The 19,404-nt window shown below is 45.8% G+C and overlaps 1 protein-coding gene across 1 annotated transcript in view; it reads right to left on the bottom strand.

Moving 5' to 3' along the window:
• LOC138503732 (forkhead box protein M1-like) overlaps positions 1 to 19,404 on the bottom strand; it is a 512,443-nt gene that overhangs the window by 94,937 nt on the left and 398,102 nt on the right. The window contains exons 6-7 of the mRNA XM_069623691.1: positions 14,861 to 14,926; positions 10,758 to 10,797 (exon numbers count right to left, since the gene is read on the bottom strand). Coding sequence (XP_069479792.1) covers positions 10,758 to 10,797; positions 14,861 to 14,926 — 106 coding nt within the window. The remainder of the gene's footprint in view (positions 1 to 10,757; positions 10,798 to 14,860; positions 14,927 to 19,404) is intronic.

The following is a 19,404-nucleotide window of genomic DNA, read 5'->3' as shown; positions in this document are numbered from 1 at the left end:
TGTGAGGCTATGGAGGTGAGCCCGATACTGTGATGAGCAAGAAGAACAAGTTACTTTCTTACCTGGTAACGTTCTTTCGATGGGATGGTCCGACGACGTATTCCATATCTATGACATGTAATCACCACAGCTGTGCTGCTTCGGAAACTTTTTTCGGCGTCTGCGTCCTGCGTCGATGACGTCGATGCGCCGTCGTCGAGGACCTCCTCCGACGTCATCCGATGTGATAAGTAGGACGCACGACGCCCATAGCCTCAGTTGTAGTTTTTTCCCCCAGAACGTGTGACATAAGTCAACTGCCAGTCAGACACAAAGCCTTGCGGAACGTAAGCTGCAATCGCAAAAGAAATTCTGCAGCGGGGAAGGTAGGGCGGGAGCGATATGGAATACGTCGTCGGACCATCCCATCGAAAGAACGTTACCAGGTAAGAAAGTAACTTGTTCTTCGAGGGGATTGGGTCCTCCGACGTATTCCATATCTATGACAGACTCCCAAAGCAGTACCAGAGCAAGGAGGAGGGAAAGAATTTATAATCAAAATTTAGAATAGCCAATCAAATAGCAGAGCAAAGGACCGCCTTGCCAAAGGCCAGATGCTGCCCTCGGATGGAATCGAGGGAATTGTGACGTACAAATGTATGTACTGAAGCCCAGGTGGCTGCATCACAGATGTTGCGAATAGGAACACCCCTCTGCAGGGCAGTAGATGCAGCCACACCCCTGGTAGAATGGGCCTGGAAGCCAGCTGGTGGGTCCTTACCCGCCAAACGGTAACACTCAGAGATGGCTAAAATAATCCAGCGAGACAAAGTCTGTTTCGTCACAGCTTGCCCCAAACGCTTCCCAGCGTAACCAATAAAGAGTTGATCGTCCACTCTGACCCGGGACATGCGTGAAACATAAAAGCTTAAAGCTCTCCTAGGATCAAGCCTATGGAGCCTCTCCTCTTCCTTACCAGGATGCGGAGGAGGATAGAATGCCGGAAGAACAACCTTCTGGGCCAAATGAAATTCCGTCACTACCTTCGGAAGAAAAGAAGGACGAACACGAAGGACAACCCTGTCCTTGTGAAACACAGTGAAGGGAGGCTTAACTGAAAGTGCCTGTAACTCACTCACTCTGCGAGCGGAAGTAACCGCAACTAAAAACACAGTTTTCAGAGCTAACAGCCTCAAAGGGCAAGAATGTAAAGGCTCAAACGGAGCACCCATAAGAAACCTAAGAACAAGGTTTAAATCCCAACCGGGCACCAGGAAAGGCGACGGAGGGAACACATTAGTGAGCCCTTTCAGAAACTGTGAAATTAAAGGGATTTTAAAGTAAGAACACTCTCCAGACGAGCGCATAAAGATGGACAGCGCCGCCAGGTAACCTTTAATGGTACCCACTTGCAAGCCCCTGTGGGCCAAAGAAAGTAAAAAGGACAGAGCCATGGGGATGTCACATGCAAAAGGATCCACATTCTGAACTCCGCACCAGTCGCAGAACTTACGCCAACGGCAACGGTACAGAGACTTTGTTGCTGGCCTTCGGGCCGAAAGCAACACCTCCATCACGTCTTCAGGGAGGTCCCAATCCTTATACCACAACCTCTCAGAAGCCAAGCGTGAAGGTTGAGGGATCTGACCTCTGGATGGAGAACCTGACCCCCCTCCCGTGAGAGCAGATCGTCTCGGTAGGGAAGACGACGTGGAGGGCAGATGGACAAGTCGAGAAGGTCCGGGTAGCACGTCCTCCGAGCCCACGCCGGAGCAATGAGGATCATCCGGGAACCGAACTTCCGTAACCTCCGCAGCACTTGCGGGATGACAGGGACTGGAGGAAACGCGTACAGCAGCGGGAATGACCACTCCACCACGAACGCGTCTCCTAAGGCTCCTTTTGGAGGAAATTCCCTCGAGCAAAACCTTTCGCACTTCCAGTTGACACTGGAGGCGAAGAGATCCACTGGAGGGGTCCCCCAAAGGGCGAAGATCTCCAGGAGAATCTCCTGAGCCAACTCCCACTCGTGAGAGATCGTGCTCTGCCTGCTCAGAGCGTCCGCCGTCACGTTTTCGTCTCCGGCCAGATGAACTGCCGAGATCGAAACTTCCTGCTGGATGGCCCAGAACTCGAGCTGCATCGCCTCCCTGCACAGAGGAAGTGACCCTGCCCTCCCCTTTTTGTTGAGGTAGTGCATGGCCACTGTGTTGTCCGTCAGGATCAGGACATTCTTCCCTCGCACAGTCGGCAGAAAAGCCTTCAGGGCTAGCCTGACGACCCTCAGCTCCAACAGATTGATATGGAGTCTGGACTCCGACGGAGACCAACGACCGCTGACTGTCAGCCCGTTGGCATGAGCTCCCCATCCCGTGAGGGATGCATCCGTCACGATCGTCACCTCTGGTCAGGGAAGCCAAAATGGAGCCCCCTTCATCAAGTTGCCTTCGACGGCCCACCACAGAAGGTCCCGGGCGACCGAGGACGGCACCTGAATCGAGTCCGACATCCTGCCGGAGGACTGCGACCATTGCGTCTTGAGTGCCCACTGCAAAGATCTCATCCGCAGGCGAGCCTCTGGCACCAGAAGAATGCAGGATGCCATGAGGCCGAGCAACCTCAAGAACTCGAACGCTGGGAGCGTCTGGGCATGCTGAAACTTGTGCACCATCTGCTGAATGTGAAGAGCCCTCACCTGGGGAGGAAAACACTGCCCCAGGGAAGTGTCGAGCACTGCTCCGATGTACTGGAGCCGCTGTGTTGGCGTCAAATAGGACTTCTTTAAATTGAGGGAGAAGCCCAGCCTGTGAAGGGAGTGACAGGTGACCGATAGATGATCCAGGACTTGCTCGGGAGAGCTCCCCCTGATCAACCAATCGTCCAGGTAGGGGTAGACGTGAATCCCCCCTTGCCTGAGATGCGCTGCCACCACCACCATGAGCTTGGTGAAAACCCTCGGGGCGGAGGTCAATCCAAACGGCAGGACCCGAAACTGAAAGTGCGAGTCGCCAACCGCGAACCTCAGGTACTTCTTGTGCTTGGGATGGATCGGCACATGGAAGTAAGCATCCTTGAGGTCGAGTGACACCAACCAGTCCTGAAGCTGAAGGGCCTGGAGGACCTGAGAGAGAGTAAACATCTTGAACTTGTCCTTCCTGAGGAGTTTGTTCAAACCGCGCAAGTCCATGATGGGTCTCAATCCCCCGTCTTTCTTGGAAATCAGAAAATAAGGGGAATACCATCCCTTGTTCCTCTCCGCTACAGGCACCAGTTCTATGGCGCCTTTCTCCAGCAGGGCTTGAATTTCCTGCGCAAGGAGCGGATCCGGACACCGCAAAGAGAGGATCCCCGGTGGATTGTCGTGAGGCCTGTGCCGAAAGGGAAGACAGTAGCCTTGGGTTATGATCTCCAGAACCCACACATCTGAAGTAATGGCTTGCCACTCTACAAGATGCTGCGCCAGCCTTCCCCCAACCGGCGAACCATGGGACATGGCCTCATGACTGAGTGGGAGCGGCTGCGGCGTTACCTGAGGGCAAAGAGGGAACTGCCCGAGCGGCCTTGGCACCACGGGTAGCCTGTTGTCCACCTCTGGTACCCCTGCGTTGGCCTCTGACTGCCAGCTCCTCTCGCTTTACTGAAGGACGAGTAATAGTGAAAGGAACCACCCCTCCACTGCTGTCCCCTAGGACGAAAAGGCGGAGGTTGGCGAACTGCAGCGCCCAACGACTCCGCTGCAGCTTTGGAGGTCTGCAACCTCTCAAGGCTCTCGTCAGCCTTGCTGCCAAAAAGGCGTTCACCGTCAAAGGGCATGTTGAGGAGCCGGGACTGCACATCCGGAGCAAACCCCGACTTCCGCAACCACGCAAACCTGCGTATCACGGTGCTCGCCGCCATGGACCTACTGACGCATTCAGCTAAGTCCAAACCCGACTGAACGGACTCACACATGGCATCCTTACCATCCTGGACCATAGCAAGGAAACCATCCCGTTCGTCCCCTTCGGGAATATGTTCAGCCGCTAACGCAACACAGTTCCACAGAGTGTGCGTGAAACGAGACAAGGCACAAATGGAGTTGGCCGCCTGAAGCGCCATACCACCAGAAGAAAACACTTTCTTCGCCCAGCCATCAAAACGTTTGTCGTCCCTATCAGGAGGGATGGTAGGGTACGACGCCTGCTTTGCCGGGGCCGTGGCCGCCTGCACCACCAAACTCTCCGGAGTGGGGTGCCTGGTCAAGTAGCAGGGGTCGCTACTGGCTGGACGGTATTTTCGCGACAAGGATCTGCCCACCGCCGGGAGACTCTCCAGAGCAGTCCAAGCCGCCGCCACCCTTCTCTGTAAAGCCATATGGAACGGCAGTACCGGGTCAGTTGGGGGACCAACATCAAGGATGTCCGTCAGATCATCCTGCACAAACTCCCTTGGGGGAGCAGACCATTCCAAGTACACAGAAACCCTAGCCATAAGGCGCTGGTACGAGGAATCGGCATGAGAGCAAGGCTCAGGCCTACAAAACTCCACCTCCGGAGAGGTGTCCAGTCCACTGGCATCATGCAGTGACTGTCTCAACTCGTCAAACTGACTATGGCCCGAGACAATTTCATCTGGAACCTGACTAGGAACCAGGCCATCAGAATCTTCATCCGCCTCTGAAATATAGTCCAGGTGGCGAAAAGAAGGCACCCTAGAGTGCTTGCTCTTAACCAGAGCCTTCCTAGGGGGTGCACCCGTGCCACGGGGCACCTCCGACACGAAAGGCGTCGAGCGAATCGGTGCCAGCGTCGAGAGAACCGGCATCGGCGCCGAGAGGATCGGCGTCGACGTCGAGGAAATCGGCGTCGACGTCAGATGCAGCGCCTCCAGAATCGGCGGCGTCGACACAGCCCTCGAGGCCGGAGCCCCGAGCGTGTCCTTCGACGACCTGAGCGTCGACGGCATCGACGACTTCCTCGGAGCCGGAGCTTCAAGAAAGCCTGTCGATGCCCTCGACGCCTCAGACGTCGATGCCTTCTTCGAAGACCTCACAGGTGCACACGGTCTCGAATGCGTCGAGGACCGGGACCTGGAACGGGTACGTCGAGAACGAGTCCCCTTGTCCGAACGGGACCTCTCCCGTGACTCGTGCCGACCACTCTTGCGAGCGGTGTCTCTCAACCTCACACGACCGACCCCACTCGGGGGCGCGGACGGCTGAGTACCCTGCGACTCAAGAATCGCCAGCATCTTCTTCCCGAAGGAAGCCCATTCCTCTGGCGTAGCACGGCTGGTGGGGTAAGCGACGTGCCGGGCAGAGTCCTCCGAAGAGGACCTGGAAGACGACCAGTGTCGGCGCTTCCGAGAATGCCTCGAAGAGGCTGAGGAGTGGCGAGACCGACTCCTAGAAGGAGACCCACGAGACTTCCGACGATGACGCGGAGAGTCACCCCTCGAATCATCCGTCGAAAGCCCCGCAGACTTCGACTTCCGGGGCTTGGACACCCGACCTACCGACAACAACTTCTTACGTTCGCGTAAGGCTTTGGACGTGAGCGACTGGCAGTCGATATAGTCATCCGTGTCGTGGGCCTCCTCGAGGCACCAGAGGCAGGCGTCGTGCGAGTCCGTCACCGACATCTTGGACCCACACTCCCCGCACTTCTTGAAACCCGGACGCGGGGTCGAAGACGAAGTAGAAGACATCTTCACACGAAGGATTTTCACAAAACGAACAGGTCCGAAGAACCGAGAAGAACAGAACTCCAAAGAGTCGAGGCGTTTAACCGAGAAACACGAAGCAACACGTTCGCGGAAAAAACGGAACTGAGGCTACGGGCGTCGTGCGTCCTACTTATCACATCGGATGACGTCGGACGTCGGAGGAGGTCCTCGACGACGGCGCATTGACGTCATCGACGCAGGAAAAAGTTTCCGAAGCAGCACAGCTGTGGTGATTACATGTCATAGATATGGAATACGTCGGAGGACCCAATCCCCTCGAATGTAGGAGGACTGAGAACTGCTTGTCTATTGAACGCTGAGCTGAAGATGCTGACAAGAGGTATGAATGTGTCACAAACAAAAAGGAAGGACTTTCCTAAGAACCTGGGGAAGCCCCAGCAGCGTGTCAAAAGGTGGAGGACCCGGAAGCAGGAAGTGAAGCCCGGCAGTTTCGAACTGGCCGGATAGGGAAGGCTTGGAAACCAAGGAAAATGCAGCTTCATGCATTTGAAAGCAGCTAAGGAGAAGAAGTTACAGAGGTACCCTGTCCGACCAACCAAGAGGACCGAGTTAGTAAAAGTCCCAAGGGGACCGCACGACAAGGTAAGCCCAGTTGGGCTTTTTGTGACCACTACTCGCTCTCTATCTGCAGAGTTCCATTTTGGAGCGCAGTTTCGCCAGCCATTGTGATCTCTGAATGGGGCCACTATGGGAACATGCATCAGCGCGTCCATCAACGTTTTCTGCTAAATCAATGTCATCTGGTTGCTGGTCTCTGAAACAACAAGGGGCTGTGCGAGTTTTCATCACCAAGCTCTGTGTATAGCCGTTATACAAATAACCAAGACAATACAAGCTGTGCCAAAGGTGAGCCCTCCTGTTGGCATGCCAGAGAAGCCGCACGCCAGGAACAGACACAAGGTGGTCTGTACAGGGAAGAGTACCACAATCTGAGAACCCAAGGAAGGAGTGGTGGCATAGAAGGGAAACCAGGAGAATCCCCTTTTGTTGCTGATACCGCGAGACACAGTGAAGCGTGTTGGAAACAGCAAGAAAGAGAAACCAGAGAACCATCCTGACTGAGTACGGTAAAGGAGAAAAGAATGCCTAGTGATGTAGACCACTGACACTACAGATAAGGGGGAGAGTGGGAGACCCAGGGAGTGAGGCCTAGAGAAGCACTCAACGATCTTGCATACTCGTCACAGTGAGGGGCAAAGATATAAAGAGAGTGAAGATTACTCATGGACTCTGCATCCTCGTCCCAGTGTGTGGCAAAGATATCAGAAGAGTAAAAATCACTCTGAAACCCTACATACTCTTCCCAGTGAATCGCAAAGGCTTAAGAAGAGTGAAAGTCACTCATAATCCTTGCATATTCGTCCCACTAGTTGGCAAGAGTACCAAAAGTGTGGGAGTCATACTGGAGCTCATCAAAGTTGTCCCAGTGAAGATCAAGAGTACTGAATAAGCAAGCGTCAAACAGACTATCTACATTTATCAGTGTGAAAAGAGTCTGAAGGGTGCTGAGAGCAACTCTACAAGGGCCTGGGAAGATCCCTTGAAGGAACTAAAAAGGCTAATATTTATAGATACCTCATTAAAAGAAACAGTGCTGAAAAGCATCCAAGGAGAAGGGGATCATTCTCCTGGTCTTTTGTTGTTTTTGTCTTAGTGGTAGGGGCTGGTGTAGCTTAGCTTTTTGGACAGAGGACAGGCTATTTACTTTGAATTTCATGAGTTATGACTAGCACCCTAGTTTAGTTACGTTAGGTAGGGATGGTACATAATTGTCTGTCTCCTCCTTCTGATCTACCACAAGTGGTATCAAGCATCAATTTCCTTTCAAAACATTGAAGTAATCATCCATGGGACCTTGGAGAACATAAATGGACTATATGCATATGTGCATATTAGCCCCCAAAACAAGCCTTCAAATTAACCTTGGTGGACTGCTGTGGGCATCCATTTTAGAATTAATTTTGCCAAGCTGTAGCAACTGTTACAAAGTAGAATAGGTTAATGACCCAAAGCTTGACATTGCTCAGCTTGAGCTACTTCCCGTCAAAGTAAAGACAAGGCCACATTACATATCTGCACTACAGATTATACAATATTTCTCTTTGGTGGGGGAGAGAGGGGAAATGGGGGAGAGAAGGAAAGTTAATAAGGGGATGGGCACTAAAGGGAAAGACTGTCAGGAATAGGGAGCCAGAGGGAAACCAGTATCCCAATTCTAACACGTTATACTTATGAGCATTCATGACACTCTTTTGCTTGGATCAATCCCCGTTTGGTTGGAGACTAAAACCATAAGTCACATAGGGATTTAATCATACGCTCTTCCTCTGTCTTGGACAAAAAACTGAAGAAACCTCATGAAATGACTTTAGGGGGAGAGAGTTACAATGGCAGTGTAGACCCTTTTTCTTCCATTTATGCTTCGATCATTCCTGGAGAGGAACTTCCAGTCAAGTTTCACATAACCCCCCATGTCACTATAGATATTAATTCCAACCACTGTAGCTTTATATCAAGAGAACATCCCCTTCACCTGGGGAGTTCTCCTCACACCCCTAATCAGGGAGCCCCACTATACTTCGCTTAAGTTTTCTTTTAGCGCTGGCCTTATTGAAGACTCATTTCGAGCCACATAAATCTCCCCTCCACCCGTACCCACAGTGAGCCAAGAACCAGGCTGGGGTATAGAAAGCCATTTTGTTGGACAATCTAGTTACATTTGGAAATCTCTGGGCTCCGCATGCCTGGAAACTGAGCAAGGCTTTGCTCTTCTAGAAAAAATGATTCTGGCCAGCACTTCAGTTAAATGGAACTCCACAGCAAACCTCCCTCTATGGTTCCAGAAGGCTCATAGCCCTTGTTTTCTAGTCTCCCCGACAATATTTCCACCCAAATGAAATTTTAGCAGATATTTGGTGATTTTGTTTTGCAGCTGTCTCCTCTTCCATAGTACACAACCGTTTTACTCTATGAGCCCCTCCCAAAGTCAGTGAACATTAGGCAGTGCTAATTTATAATCTCACAACCAGGATTATACATTTCCATTTCTCTCCATTTCCATTTCTCTCCAAGGACTGGTTCAGGGGTCTAGAAAAGAAATATTGTAACTCCCATTTGAAATTCCCATTTTTTTCCATGTCATCTTTTTGCCAAAAGGTACCTTTATAGCATAACTTTGTAATTTACTAATAAATGCCATGATATATATATATATATCCTATATATTCTGCTTCAGCTAATCATGAGGGATTTAATAAAATGACAGCCGTGTTCGCACCATGTTGCACGGGTGCGTGGCAATTTGTCCCAGTTTATACAAAAAGTACAATAGTTATGAATATGCAATTTATTCTCTAGATACCACATTTAACATTCAAATGGCTCGTCAATTCTTAAATTCTGGATATTTTCAGGGCAGCCAGTAACATAATTCAGTTGGCAACATGATTTGCAACAATCGCATGTGGATCAAATTTACATCAGAATAACCAACTCGTTACTAGCTTTCAAATGATAAATGGAGCCAGTGCAAGTTATTGCTGCTGAGAAAATCAATAGTACTGATAGTCCATTTAAACTAATGGGAAATATTCACATGTATGCAAATCTTAGTTCTGCTTTTTTCACGCCACTTTAATTTCTTGGCAAGCATGTGACCAGAGCCTCTTGGACTGAATGTTTTTAAGGCCGGGGTAAAAGCCATTAGCCTCTTTGTTGTTTGAAAGTTGATGGGCTGAGGAGATCCTCACCATACAGGATACAGTTTACCTCTGCCCTGTGATGTCATAGGGCCATGCTGACATTTGCCACTTTGTACTGTTATCTCAAGTTGACCACAATTTTGATCTCAAAACCTTCTATTTCTTGGTATTTTTCCCCATCAAGGGCTGGGTCGGTGTTTATCTGGCCCTGTCGTAAATACTTGGATTGTACATCAGCTTTGAGATTTCCCATCTGAAATTCTACCCAACAATAAAAAAACAGGGTCTGTCTTGTATTTTGCACATGAAGCAAATTATCTATTTTAATACAAGACATTTTGTAAACATACACTAAGTCTTTTTCCTGATATCTTCATTTTAGCAGCGGATCATTTTTCTCATGCCTTGATTCAAAAACTGCAAAACACACATGCAAAGCCATTTTAGTTTGTGTTTGAAATACCTACTTTTCACGTAAAAGGGACCTTTAATTTTCTTTCGCAAATGTGAATTTAAGGCTGCTTTTCAGTTTGACCTTTTCTTTTGTAATGAAAGATAAGCCTTTTGACTTCCAATGCTTGGCCATTCACATAGCCTTTCCATTTTATCACAACCCTTTGTTGCGCTACTTTCAGAAACGAACACAGTCTGCATTAATAGGTGCATTTAAAGTGTGTTAGTTATTGAAGGCTGGCAGGTCATTTTTCAAGTAGGCCTTTTAGTTATGTTTGTTTGGCCCTTTCATTACACCCTACACCAACTTCTGATTTCTATTAGATTGGCATTGAAACCTTCCTTCTTGTTTCATATCTGTGGTCAGCCTACCACAATATATACAGGAAGCGGGTGAAAATGTTCCCTAAATGCATATAAGTTAAAGCTCCAGTTGAGAGCCTCTAAAATCCAATAACTATTCCATACCAGAATGTGAAGGCAAAGATCTTCCTCAACCATTGCAAGAGTACAGGAAGAAGCAAAGCATTCAGTTTTCTAGCCATCTTAACCCTTTTGAGCTTATAAATAAATGCTTGGAGCTATACATCTTTTGCTGGTATTCTTTTGACTGCTACAGACCAAATACAAGAACACAATTGCTGAATTCTAACAGCATTCCACATAGGTACCTTGCATATTTGTCCATAGTTACAGGCGATAACTAAGGTACTCTTTAGCTGGGCATAAAGAATGGGGGCTGGAAGTGGCAGCAATTGGCATACAGCTGGAGGGGATTCATACGAGATGGTCCCTGCTGAAATAATCCAATACATAACAAAGGATGATACAAAATAAATAAAGTTGGAGCACCTGGTGCCTGCTTAGAAGTGCCTTCAAATTAAGTGATCCAGTACTTACCTTTTTTTTCTTGTATTTGCGAATCGTTTAGGATTTTCTTCTGTAGATGAATAGAATAATAATTTTAAAAAACAGTCATCTCTCAAGTAAACATTTACTTTGATGCTTTCACATAAAGCTTGCTGTATTTAGCTTTCAAATTAAACTTGTTCCATTTAAGAGTTTCCCATGCAATACCCACAGAAACTAGAATTAATGACAGGCTTTCTGGCAGTGTAATAATGTCAACATTTAATTGGACCAAAAGCATAAGTAACACGATTGCCAAAGTAAACTACTGTAGTGACCTGTTCGCATATGTACTTTGAAAAGGTCTAAAAGGCATGACAAATCCTGATAAATATTGTAGCCACATTGATGACAGCATCACCACTGCAGTTTCTTTATACACTGAAATCTGCCACCTGAGGTTGCACACAAACTACAGGTAGGGAAAGCGGTGGGTTGGAGTAATTCTAAGGAAGGAAGGGAGATAAAATCTAGAGCAAAGTTGGGGAAGGTGGGGAGTCTAGGCAGGAGGAGGTGCAAAAACAATGTCTGATTTCTGATCAATGCAGCTTCTCCAGTTGCCCCCGTTCAGGATAATGTCCGTGTTGCATTTGATTATACAACAGTGTGATGTATAAGAGATGTCTGTGCCTTTGATGGCTATGCACAACATATTTGGGAAATCAATTACAACAAAAATAAGTCCCATCAACATTTGCATTTGAAATATTAGGGATCTATCAGGGGTGAATACCTGTTTTTATTGTAGTTGGAAGCCTAGGCCATTGATTTCCCTCAATTATAGTGACTTATCTTGAGTCTGGCTTCAGCATAGAAAATAATGAACAAAGTAAACTAATATGGAAACAAGGGGCAAATGCTGTGCAAAATGGACAGACTCCCCCTGCCAAATGTCTATATGTATGCAAGAACTACACAATGTTGATCACTTCGGATGGCCACTTAAAGTGTAGTGAGAAATCTGAGTGTATTCTTACTCCTAGACCCCTTAGATGCTCTGCTCAGGTGGCCAGGGAAAGACCATCGCTCTTTGATCATGACCCTGGGGGAAGAGAAGCGAGGGAGGATCACCTTGGTGGAGGGTCCTTGGGGACTGGAAGTGGGGGGATGCCCATGATTAGTTTGAATAAGAAATGTCAGAGGGAGAAAAAACTAAAGTTATTTTACTGAAAATAACTTTCGGTTTTGCCTCCCGCTGACATTTCTTGCAACCCGCTCCCCCCACCCCCCTTACTTACCTTTACCTTCCGGCAGCACACATCGCAGTGTGCCGCCGACTCAGCCATCCCTCTGCAACGCCAGTTCCCTTCACTTACGTGCATGGGAACTGGCGCCGCAGGGTTGTTTTTTTTTTTACTTTATCATTTAGGTCGCGGGGGTCACCCCTGCCACCCCTGCTCCCCTTGTTCACTATAATCGCATTGAATGGTAGATTTGATCGACATTTTTGACTGTTCGAAATGTTTGTTCAGTCGAAATTCGGTCAAATCTACCATTTGTTTTTTATTTTTCTATACGGATACCGAAGTGTGGCACCCTCGGCGAGACATGGTTCCCCTTTCCCTATTAGTGACCAACCCAACCCTTCCCCAATCTTCATGGGCTGTTATAAGCCAGGACAGTCCTGGTATGAAGAAGAGGCAACTAAGAACAATGAAGATCACATTCCTATCACTCTGGCACTGGGACTAGGAAGATGCCTGCTAAGAATTGTGAAGGTTAGGCATGTCCCGTTGATTATGGTCAGGCAGGGCCGATTGGACATCCACACCTGCAGCCTGTCAAATGGCTCCAGGTGTATAAAAGGAGACCAGCCCAGCAGCAGGAGAGACAGCAGGGAGACCTATGCATGAAGGAGCAACATGAGCAGCAGCAGGAAGGCCGGTGCAAGCGTGTTGTGGGTGCTGAGGGTCCTTGGATCAAACCAAAGGTTCAATAGGGAGCCGTATGGAGAGGCTGTCCCTTTTACATGTGTTCAAGATGCTTGTTCCCATGTGTTGGGATGTCAACACAGGGGTACCTGAGGGGCAGGAGTGGGACCCCTGACGTGAGGCCAGAAGGCCATACGATCAATGCTGCTGGTAAGTCTTTGAATGCAACCAGCGAGTTTCTAGCCATTGAGAAACCTGGTGCACGAGTGTTTAAACTTGCTTGTTGGAGGAATCATTTGTATCATAGTGGTTGCAGTATGCAGTCTTTATAACAAATCTTTTAAGAAGACATGCTTTTATACCAAAACTTTTAAAACGAAAACACATATTGAGAATATATGTGTGGTCGGGGTAAAGGGTTAACTCTTTTTGGAAAATGGTGGGGGCGGGTTTTTAGGGGTGGGAAACTGGGGTTTCGGGTGCCCCCCAAAAAAGATGTTTTTTTTTTTTCTGTTACAAAGGTTTTGTTATATGGGCATTCTACATCAAAGGGGTCGTTATAAAGACATGTAACCAGTAGTCGAGTGTCAGAGAAAACACATTTTCGAAAGCCTCTGAAGGATGTATATTCCATTTGAAGTGAATTAAAGAAATATTACATCACAGGTTGCATGAAAGGTGTATTCTGAATACAAACCATGTTTCTTGAATACCAAACTGACTGAAATCTTAAAAAGTGTAAGCTGTGTCTATTTAATATCTAACTGAGTACAGTCCGTGGTTTAATACCGAAGTGAGTGACAACCCCACAAAAGAGAAGAACTCTTACAAGTTCAGAAGTAAAACTGAACTTCAAATTCAAGTAAAACCATTAGATACTGCATACTAAAATAAATAATACTTTACATCCAAGTGAAACCAATGTGTTGTATTCTAAAGCAAACTTTAAATATTAAGATAAAGAAAGACATACTGAATACCAGACTACTTGAAAACTGCATATAACAGAAAATAAAATTGAGAGCAGAATTAACTAAAGCTTTGATGATTATTCCAACAGTCACAAAGACTGATATGTAAATGGATATTTCTACTTTGTGAAGGATGCAGTGAGATAAAACGTGGTTGTAAACCCTACTGAGTGGAAGAAATTCGATAGAAATTCCATAGAACAGGGTACTTGACTCATGTTCGTTCTCAGTAGGGGGGCTCCCACACTCCTTTGTAATTTTGTAACACTTTGGGTTTCACCCCAAGTAACCCACAGTAATCCAGACGTGGACCCCTTTCTCATCGTGCCTTAGAGAGGATCAGCTTCAGCTAACTCAGGAGGCCCAACAAAGCCGAAACATGTGTCTGCGATTGCTGATGGTACTCTTGTTCAAAAGAGAATTGCCTAGTATTTCGGTGCTGGGCTGCCCTTGTGGGTGGGACAAAGACTGATATGCAAATGGATATTTTTCCTCTGTGAAGGGTGCAGTGAGCTAAAACGTGGTTGTAGACCCTCTGATTGGAAGACATTCCATAGAACAGGGTATTTGACTCATGTTTGTTCTCAGGAGAGGGGCTCAAACACTCCTCCGACAGTCACAATTTGTGCCTGGAAAAACCACCAACAAAGAAGGTACAAGAGTGACAAAGAACTCTAAAAGGAAAAGGGATATTCTGGTGCTGTTGAAATTAAGTCTTGGGGAAGGGAACCCTGAGACTTGAGACATTTGTTGACTTGAGACTGGAGTCTCGATGTTCTTTGGTGTTTGGAATTGTGTTACTTGCAACTTGGGGAATGGAACCCAGAGTATTGGCTAAAACTGTATCATCCTGAACTCACAAGAGGTAAATTTGAGACTTTTTGTCTGGAACTATTTTATACTTGGGCAAGGGAGCTGAAAGATAGCTGTGAGCTGGAAGAAGCTCATATCTTTATGTTGGACACTGTTTCTTGTGATTGCTGACGTCCCTCCACATTGTATAGGTTACAGTGAGGATACATATAGGTTTTGGATACAGACAGATTTTTCAGTTGAACTCTTCGATTCAGACTTTCCTTAGTTTTATTTAGGTAGGGAAATCCCACCTTAGTATAGGGCAAGTTAGGCCTTACACCATCCTGACATTTAAGTTAATAAAAATGTTTTGAATTCAGAATCTGTTGTCTGTGTCTTGCTTCATGATGCTTCAGAATGTCCAACCATCGCGCAAACCTGTTCTACATGGACTTACCCCATGTCTCTGAAATTTTACTGTCGGCTGGCGGCTTGGCTGTCCAACTTGCAAGTGAACTGTTCTCTGTAAGATTAAGTTTGAAAGAGTTTAAAACATTCAACTATTCAACTGCTATTTTTTGCAAACATGCAGGCCATCACACTACAAAGAAAAACACATCACTGTATTTTAGAAGTGTAAAATGAAGCCCCAAACAGAAAAAAAGTGCTGCAAAAAGTGAAATCTAATGAGAATTAAGGAAGCCTGACAGTATTGTGTAAAATCTTTTTCACACACTCCTTTTGCGATTCAGTACAGCTTTACCTCTCTGATCGAATTGAGACTATCTATGTTTAAAATCAAGACAAATGAAATATTATATCTTTACTGACCTCCAGCGCAGATTATCTAGCAAATGTCTTCATGGATTTCAACGCTACATCCTTTGCTGAAGCATAGCAGCTCGTGGCCCACGGTAAAAACCCTTGAGAGTATCCTCTTTATCCCTGTGCTGCCAGATATAAAAATTCGGGCTTGCCAATTAATGATCACTTGAGTAATTCAACATATCATTAACTCTTCTTTCATAACAGCTACTCTCTCTCTGAAAGCAATGGTGAAACACCTTAGACCCTTTCCCAAGTCCATTCAATTATAGAATTATTAGAAAACATAACATTTCAATAGTGTAACCCGATTGTAAATGAGCAGATTAGTTATGCTGACAAATTAATTGAAAATAGCACTTCTAATAAAACCTGTTTTAATTATGCAAACGTAAGTATTCAAGTGTCCAAGGGTAGAAAAGTTCAATGTTCAAAAGCCAAAAGTAAGAAATTTCATGCTTTAAAGCCGACATGCTTTTCAACCATTTTACGGTCCTTAGGCTGGGCTGCATGATATTAACAATTGTAAAGAAAACCCAGTAATTGCATAATAACAGATTCACAATAATTGTGTGAAGAATTTCTAGCGCAACAATGCTTAGAAACAAAATTATAATCTCATATTTGAAAGAAGAGATGCAGAATAGCAACCAGGGATTGAATTGGTTACACCCATTGTGGACGGGATTTTCGAAATGTGGTACTGGCTCGATGTGTAAACATGCACAGTGTCACACCAAGGAATTTGTTAACGGCTTAGGCTTTAGGATTGATTCAAAGATTTTATTAATTGTTGCACTAAATATGTGGTGTATGTCGTTATGTTTGTCAAAGTATATATAGGCAGCACAATTGGAGAACTGCGAGTAAGAATTCAGGAACATTTGGCAACCCTAGGGAGCCAAGAACAGAGATACCTGCTTGCCCCCAACTGGCAGAGGTTCCACTAGATGGACGATAAAAATCTACAGTTTGTAGGACTCCAAAAGGTCAAAATTGGAAGAAGAAGAGGAGATTACGAAAAAATACATTGTTGAAGCTTCGTGAGAAGACCTTAGGCAGTGCTGGATGAAGTCGGCATCCTTTTGGATGGCTCTATCACTATCTATACAATCTTCCAAAACGTCTTACTTAGCAGTATATAACAGAAAATTATTGAGAATCCTGCTTTGTGAGGACTACAATTCTTTTTTACATGTAGGGAACAGGCTACAGTATATAACAGACAATTGTTCAGAATCCTGCTTTGTGAGGACTACAATTCTTTATTACGCGTAGGGGTCAGGCTACACTGATTCCCCAAAAAATCAGATCACCCTTTACAAAGAACAAACGTGGGATCCATCAGGGATCAGCTCTATCCCCACTTCCATTTAATATCCATCTTAGCTCTCTGATGAAAATCCTTTAGGTCAACCGACATGTTATTTAATAATATTGTGGCAATATCCTCCTAATGATCAGTTTACACCCCGCCAATATGACCTCAGGTGCCAACTTTTGTCTATTAAAGACTGATTAAACTCAAATTCCACAGTAGCAAGGCCAAGATATTAACTGGCTAATTTTTGGCTTACAGAATTAAACCCTCCACCTTTGATGTTAAATATGATGATAGACTGATAATAGGCTCCATTTATGGACCATGTAATGGTGGTAGTCTGTTTTTTGGGAAGTTGTCGTTACTTTTGAGGGGGATGGGCAGGGAATATATGATATTAGGGGGTGATGGACGGGAAAATGGACCGTTCAGCTCAATGTAGGTTTGCTGCCGAGAGTACAAGCAAATCCTTTAGGGAGTTTGTGGATAGTTTGGATTTAATTGATGCTTGGAGGTTTGCTCATCCGGATGTGAGGGAATTCTCATTCTACTCACCAGTACATGACTCTCATTTAAGAACCGATTTTTTTTGTTTCTGATAGGTTGGCTAGTATGTTACAGGATGTGTCTATTAAGGAGAGAAGTATTTCGGATCACTCTTTGTTGATGATGCAGTTGAATATAGGACATGAGAGGATGGAGTTCTGCAGGTGGCGGCTCAAGACTTATATTCTGGAAGAACAAGGGGTAGCTGAATCTCTGGAGGATTTTACAAGGAACTTTTTTGACACTAATGTTGGCTCGGCTTCTGATATCATGGTTTGGGAAAGTTATAAGGCTACCGTGCGAGGGGAATTGATGAATGTTACATCCCGAGCTATGAAGAAAGGCATGCTTGAGCTATGGAAATTGGAAGGGGATTTGGAGGTGGCACAGAAGAATTTTGCAGTTTCTAAGAGTGCGGATGATAGGAGGGTGGTTGGTGAGCTCAAGGAACTGCTTAAACAAAAAATGGATATACTATACGTAAAGGGTATGTTCTTTATGAAGCAGAGGTTCTGGGAGCAAGGTGACAAAAATGGGAAACTTCTGGCGAATAGGTTGAGGGGTATAAGGGATAACTCTTTTGTTCAGAAACTAGTGGATAATGATGGACTCCTTTTTTGATAAGATTGCCTTGCCGAGTTTATGTGCAGATCAGTCTGTGATGATGGATAGTCCTATTACAGAGGAGGAACTGTTGGTGGCAATTAATCAACTTAATGAGGGTAAGTCACCAGGAATGGACGGTCTCCCGGTGGAATTTTACCGGACACTGAGTGGTGTGCTGATACCATTCCTATGCAACCTATACAATGGTTTCATGAGAGATGGGATGATTTTCCCTACTATGAAAGAGGCTTGTGTGGTCGTCCTTCCAAAGTCATGGAAAGATGGTCAAAAATGTGAGAATTATAGGCCAGTTTCACTTCTGAATGTGGACCTCAAGATTTTTACTAGAATTTTGACTAACAGATTGGATGGGTGCATTGGTAATCTGATTGGTGGTTCGCAGGTCGGATTTATGAAAGGTAGATATGGTTATGACCATATTAGGACATTGATTGATGTTATGAGTTTACCAAAGACAAGAATTGAAGATACCCTGTTGCTTTTTATGGATGGGGAAAAGACCTTCGACAGGGTCAACTGCTCTTTTCTTTATCACACTCTTCAGAGGATGGGATTTGGTGCCACATTCGTTAATACTATACGAGCCTTGAACTCTGGTATTAGTGCGAAGGTATGGGTTAATGGGGCTATGTCCTCTTCATTCTTGTTATCTAGGGGGACCAGACAGGGTTGTCCTTTGTCTCCGTACCTGTTTAATCTGGCACTGGAACCCCTCATTTTGTACTTGAAACAGGAACAGGGCCTTCATGGTCTTCGGTTTGGAGATAATAAGATGAAAGTTCTGTGCTACGCTGATGACATGACTGTTATTTTATCTAATCCGGCAGAGGGATGTGTGAGACTCAAAATGATGTTCGATGAGGTAGGTCGCTTGTCGGGCCACAAAATTAACTGGGGAAAAACGGTGGCCTTCCCCTTGGACGTTGAGGTTCCGTGTGGTGTTTTGGGCTCTTGGAACTGCCACTGGGAGACAGGGGCTGTGAAGTACTTGGGTGTTCACTTAGTCAGAGACTTGAAAAGAATGACTGCTTTTAATGTGTCCCGAATATTGGGGGCGATTAATAGGGACATATTGAAGTGGAACGGGCTGCAGAAGGGGCTGTGGGCCAAGATCAATGCAATCAAAATGGTTCTTTTACCAAAAATTCTCTACGTCATACAATCCATTCCCTTAAAATTCACGAAAAAAATACTTGCTCCCGTTGACAAGGCTTTCCAGGGCTTTCTTTGGGGGGCTGGTAAACAGCCTAAAGTACCTAAATATATTCTGACTTGTCCTGTGAAGGATGGGGGATTTAGTTACCCAAATTTACAGAAGTATTGTATGGGTTTCCTATTGAAAAAAATCAACTTCTCTGCTGACCGTGACTATGTTCCCAATTGGAGTATTATTGAGAGTTCCCAATTTTTGCCTTAAGGATATATATTCTATGTTGAAAGTACCGTCTTCAGTGAAGAAGTTACCTACAATGTGCGCTACTAAGGAGGCGATATTACGCTTCATAGAAATTAATGGGGGTAGTGCTTGGATGCATTATGATGCTTCTTTGTGGCATAATGCGTGTTTGCTATTAGCAAAAAAACCCTTATGCTGGAAGAGCTGGATCAATAGGGGCATTTTTCGTATTCGTGATGTGTGGTTGGACGGTCGTATGGTTCCCTTCGACCAATTGAGAACGTCT

The sequence above is a fragment of the Ambystoma mexicanum genome, chromosome 11 (assembly GCF_040938575.1).
Source record: "Ambystoma mexicanum isolate Mex_15411 chromosome 11, UKY_AmexF1_1, whole genome shotgun sequence".
Classification (NCBI taxonomy): Eukaryota; Metazoa; Chordata; class Amphibia; order Caudata; family Ambystomatidae; genus Ambystoma; species Ambystoma mexicanum.
Note: the sequence above shows the minus strand (reverse complement) of the source record. Positions and strands in the feature narration are given on the sequence as shown.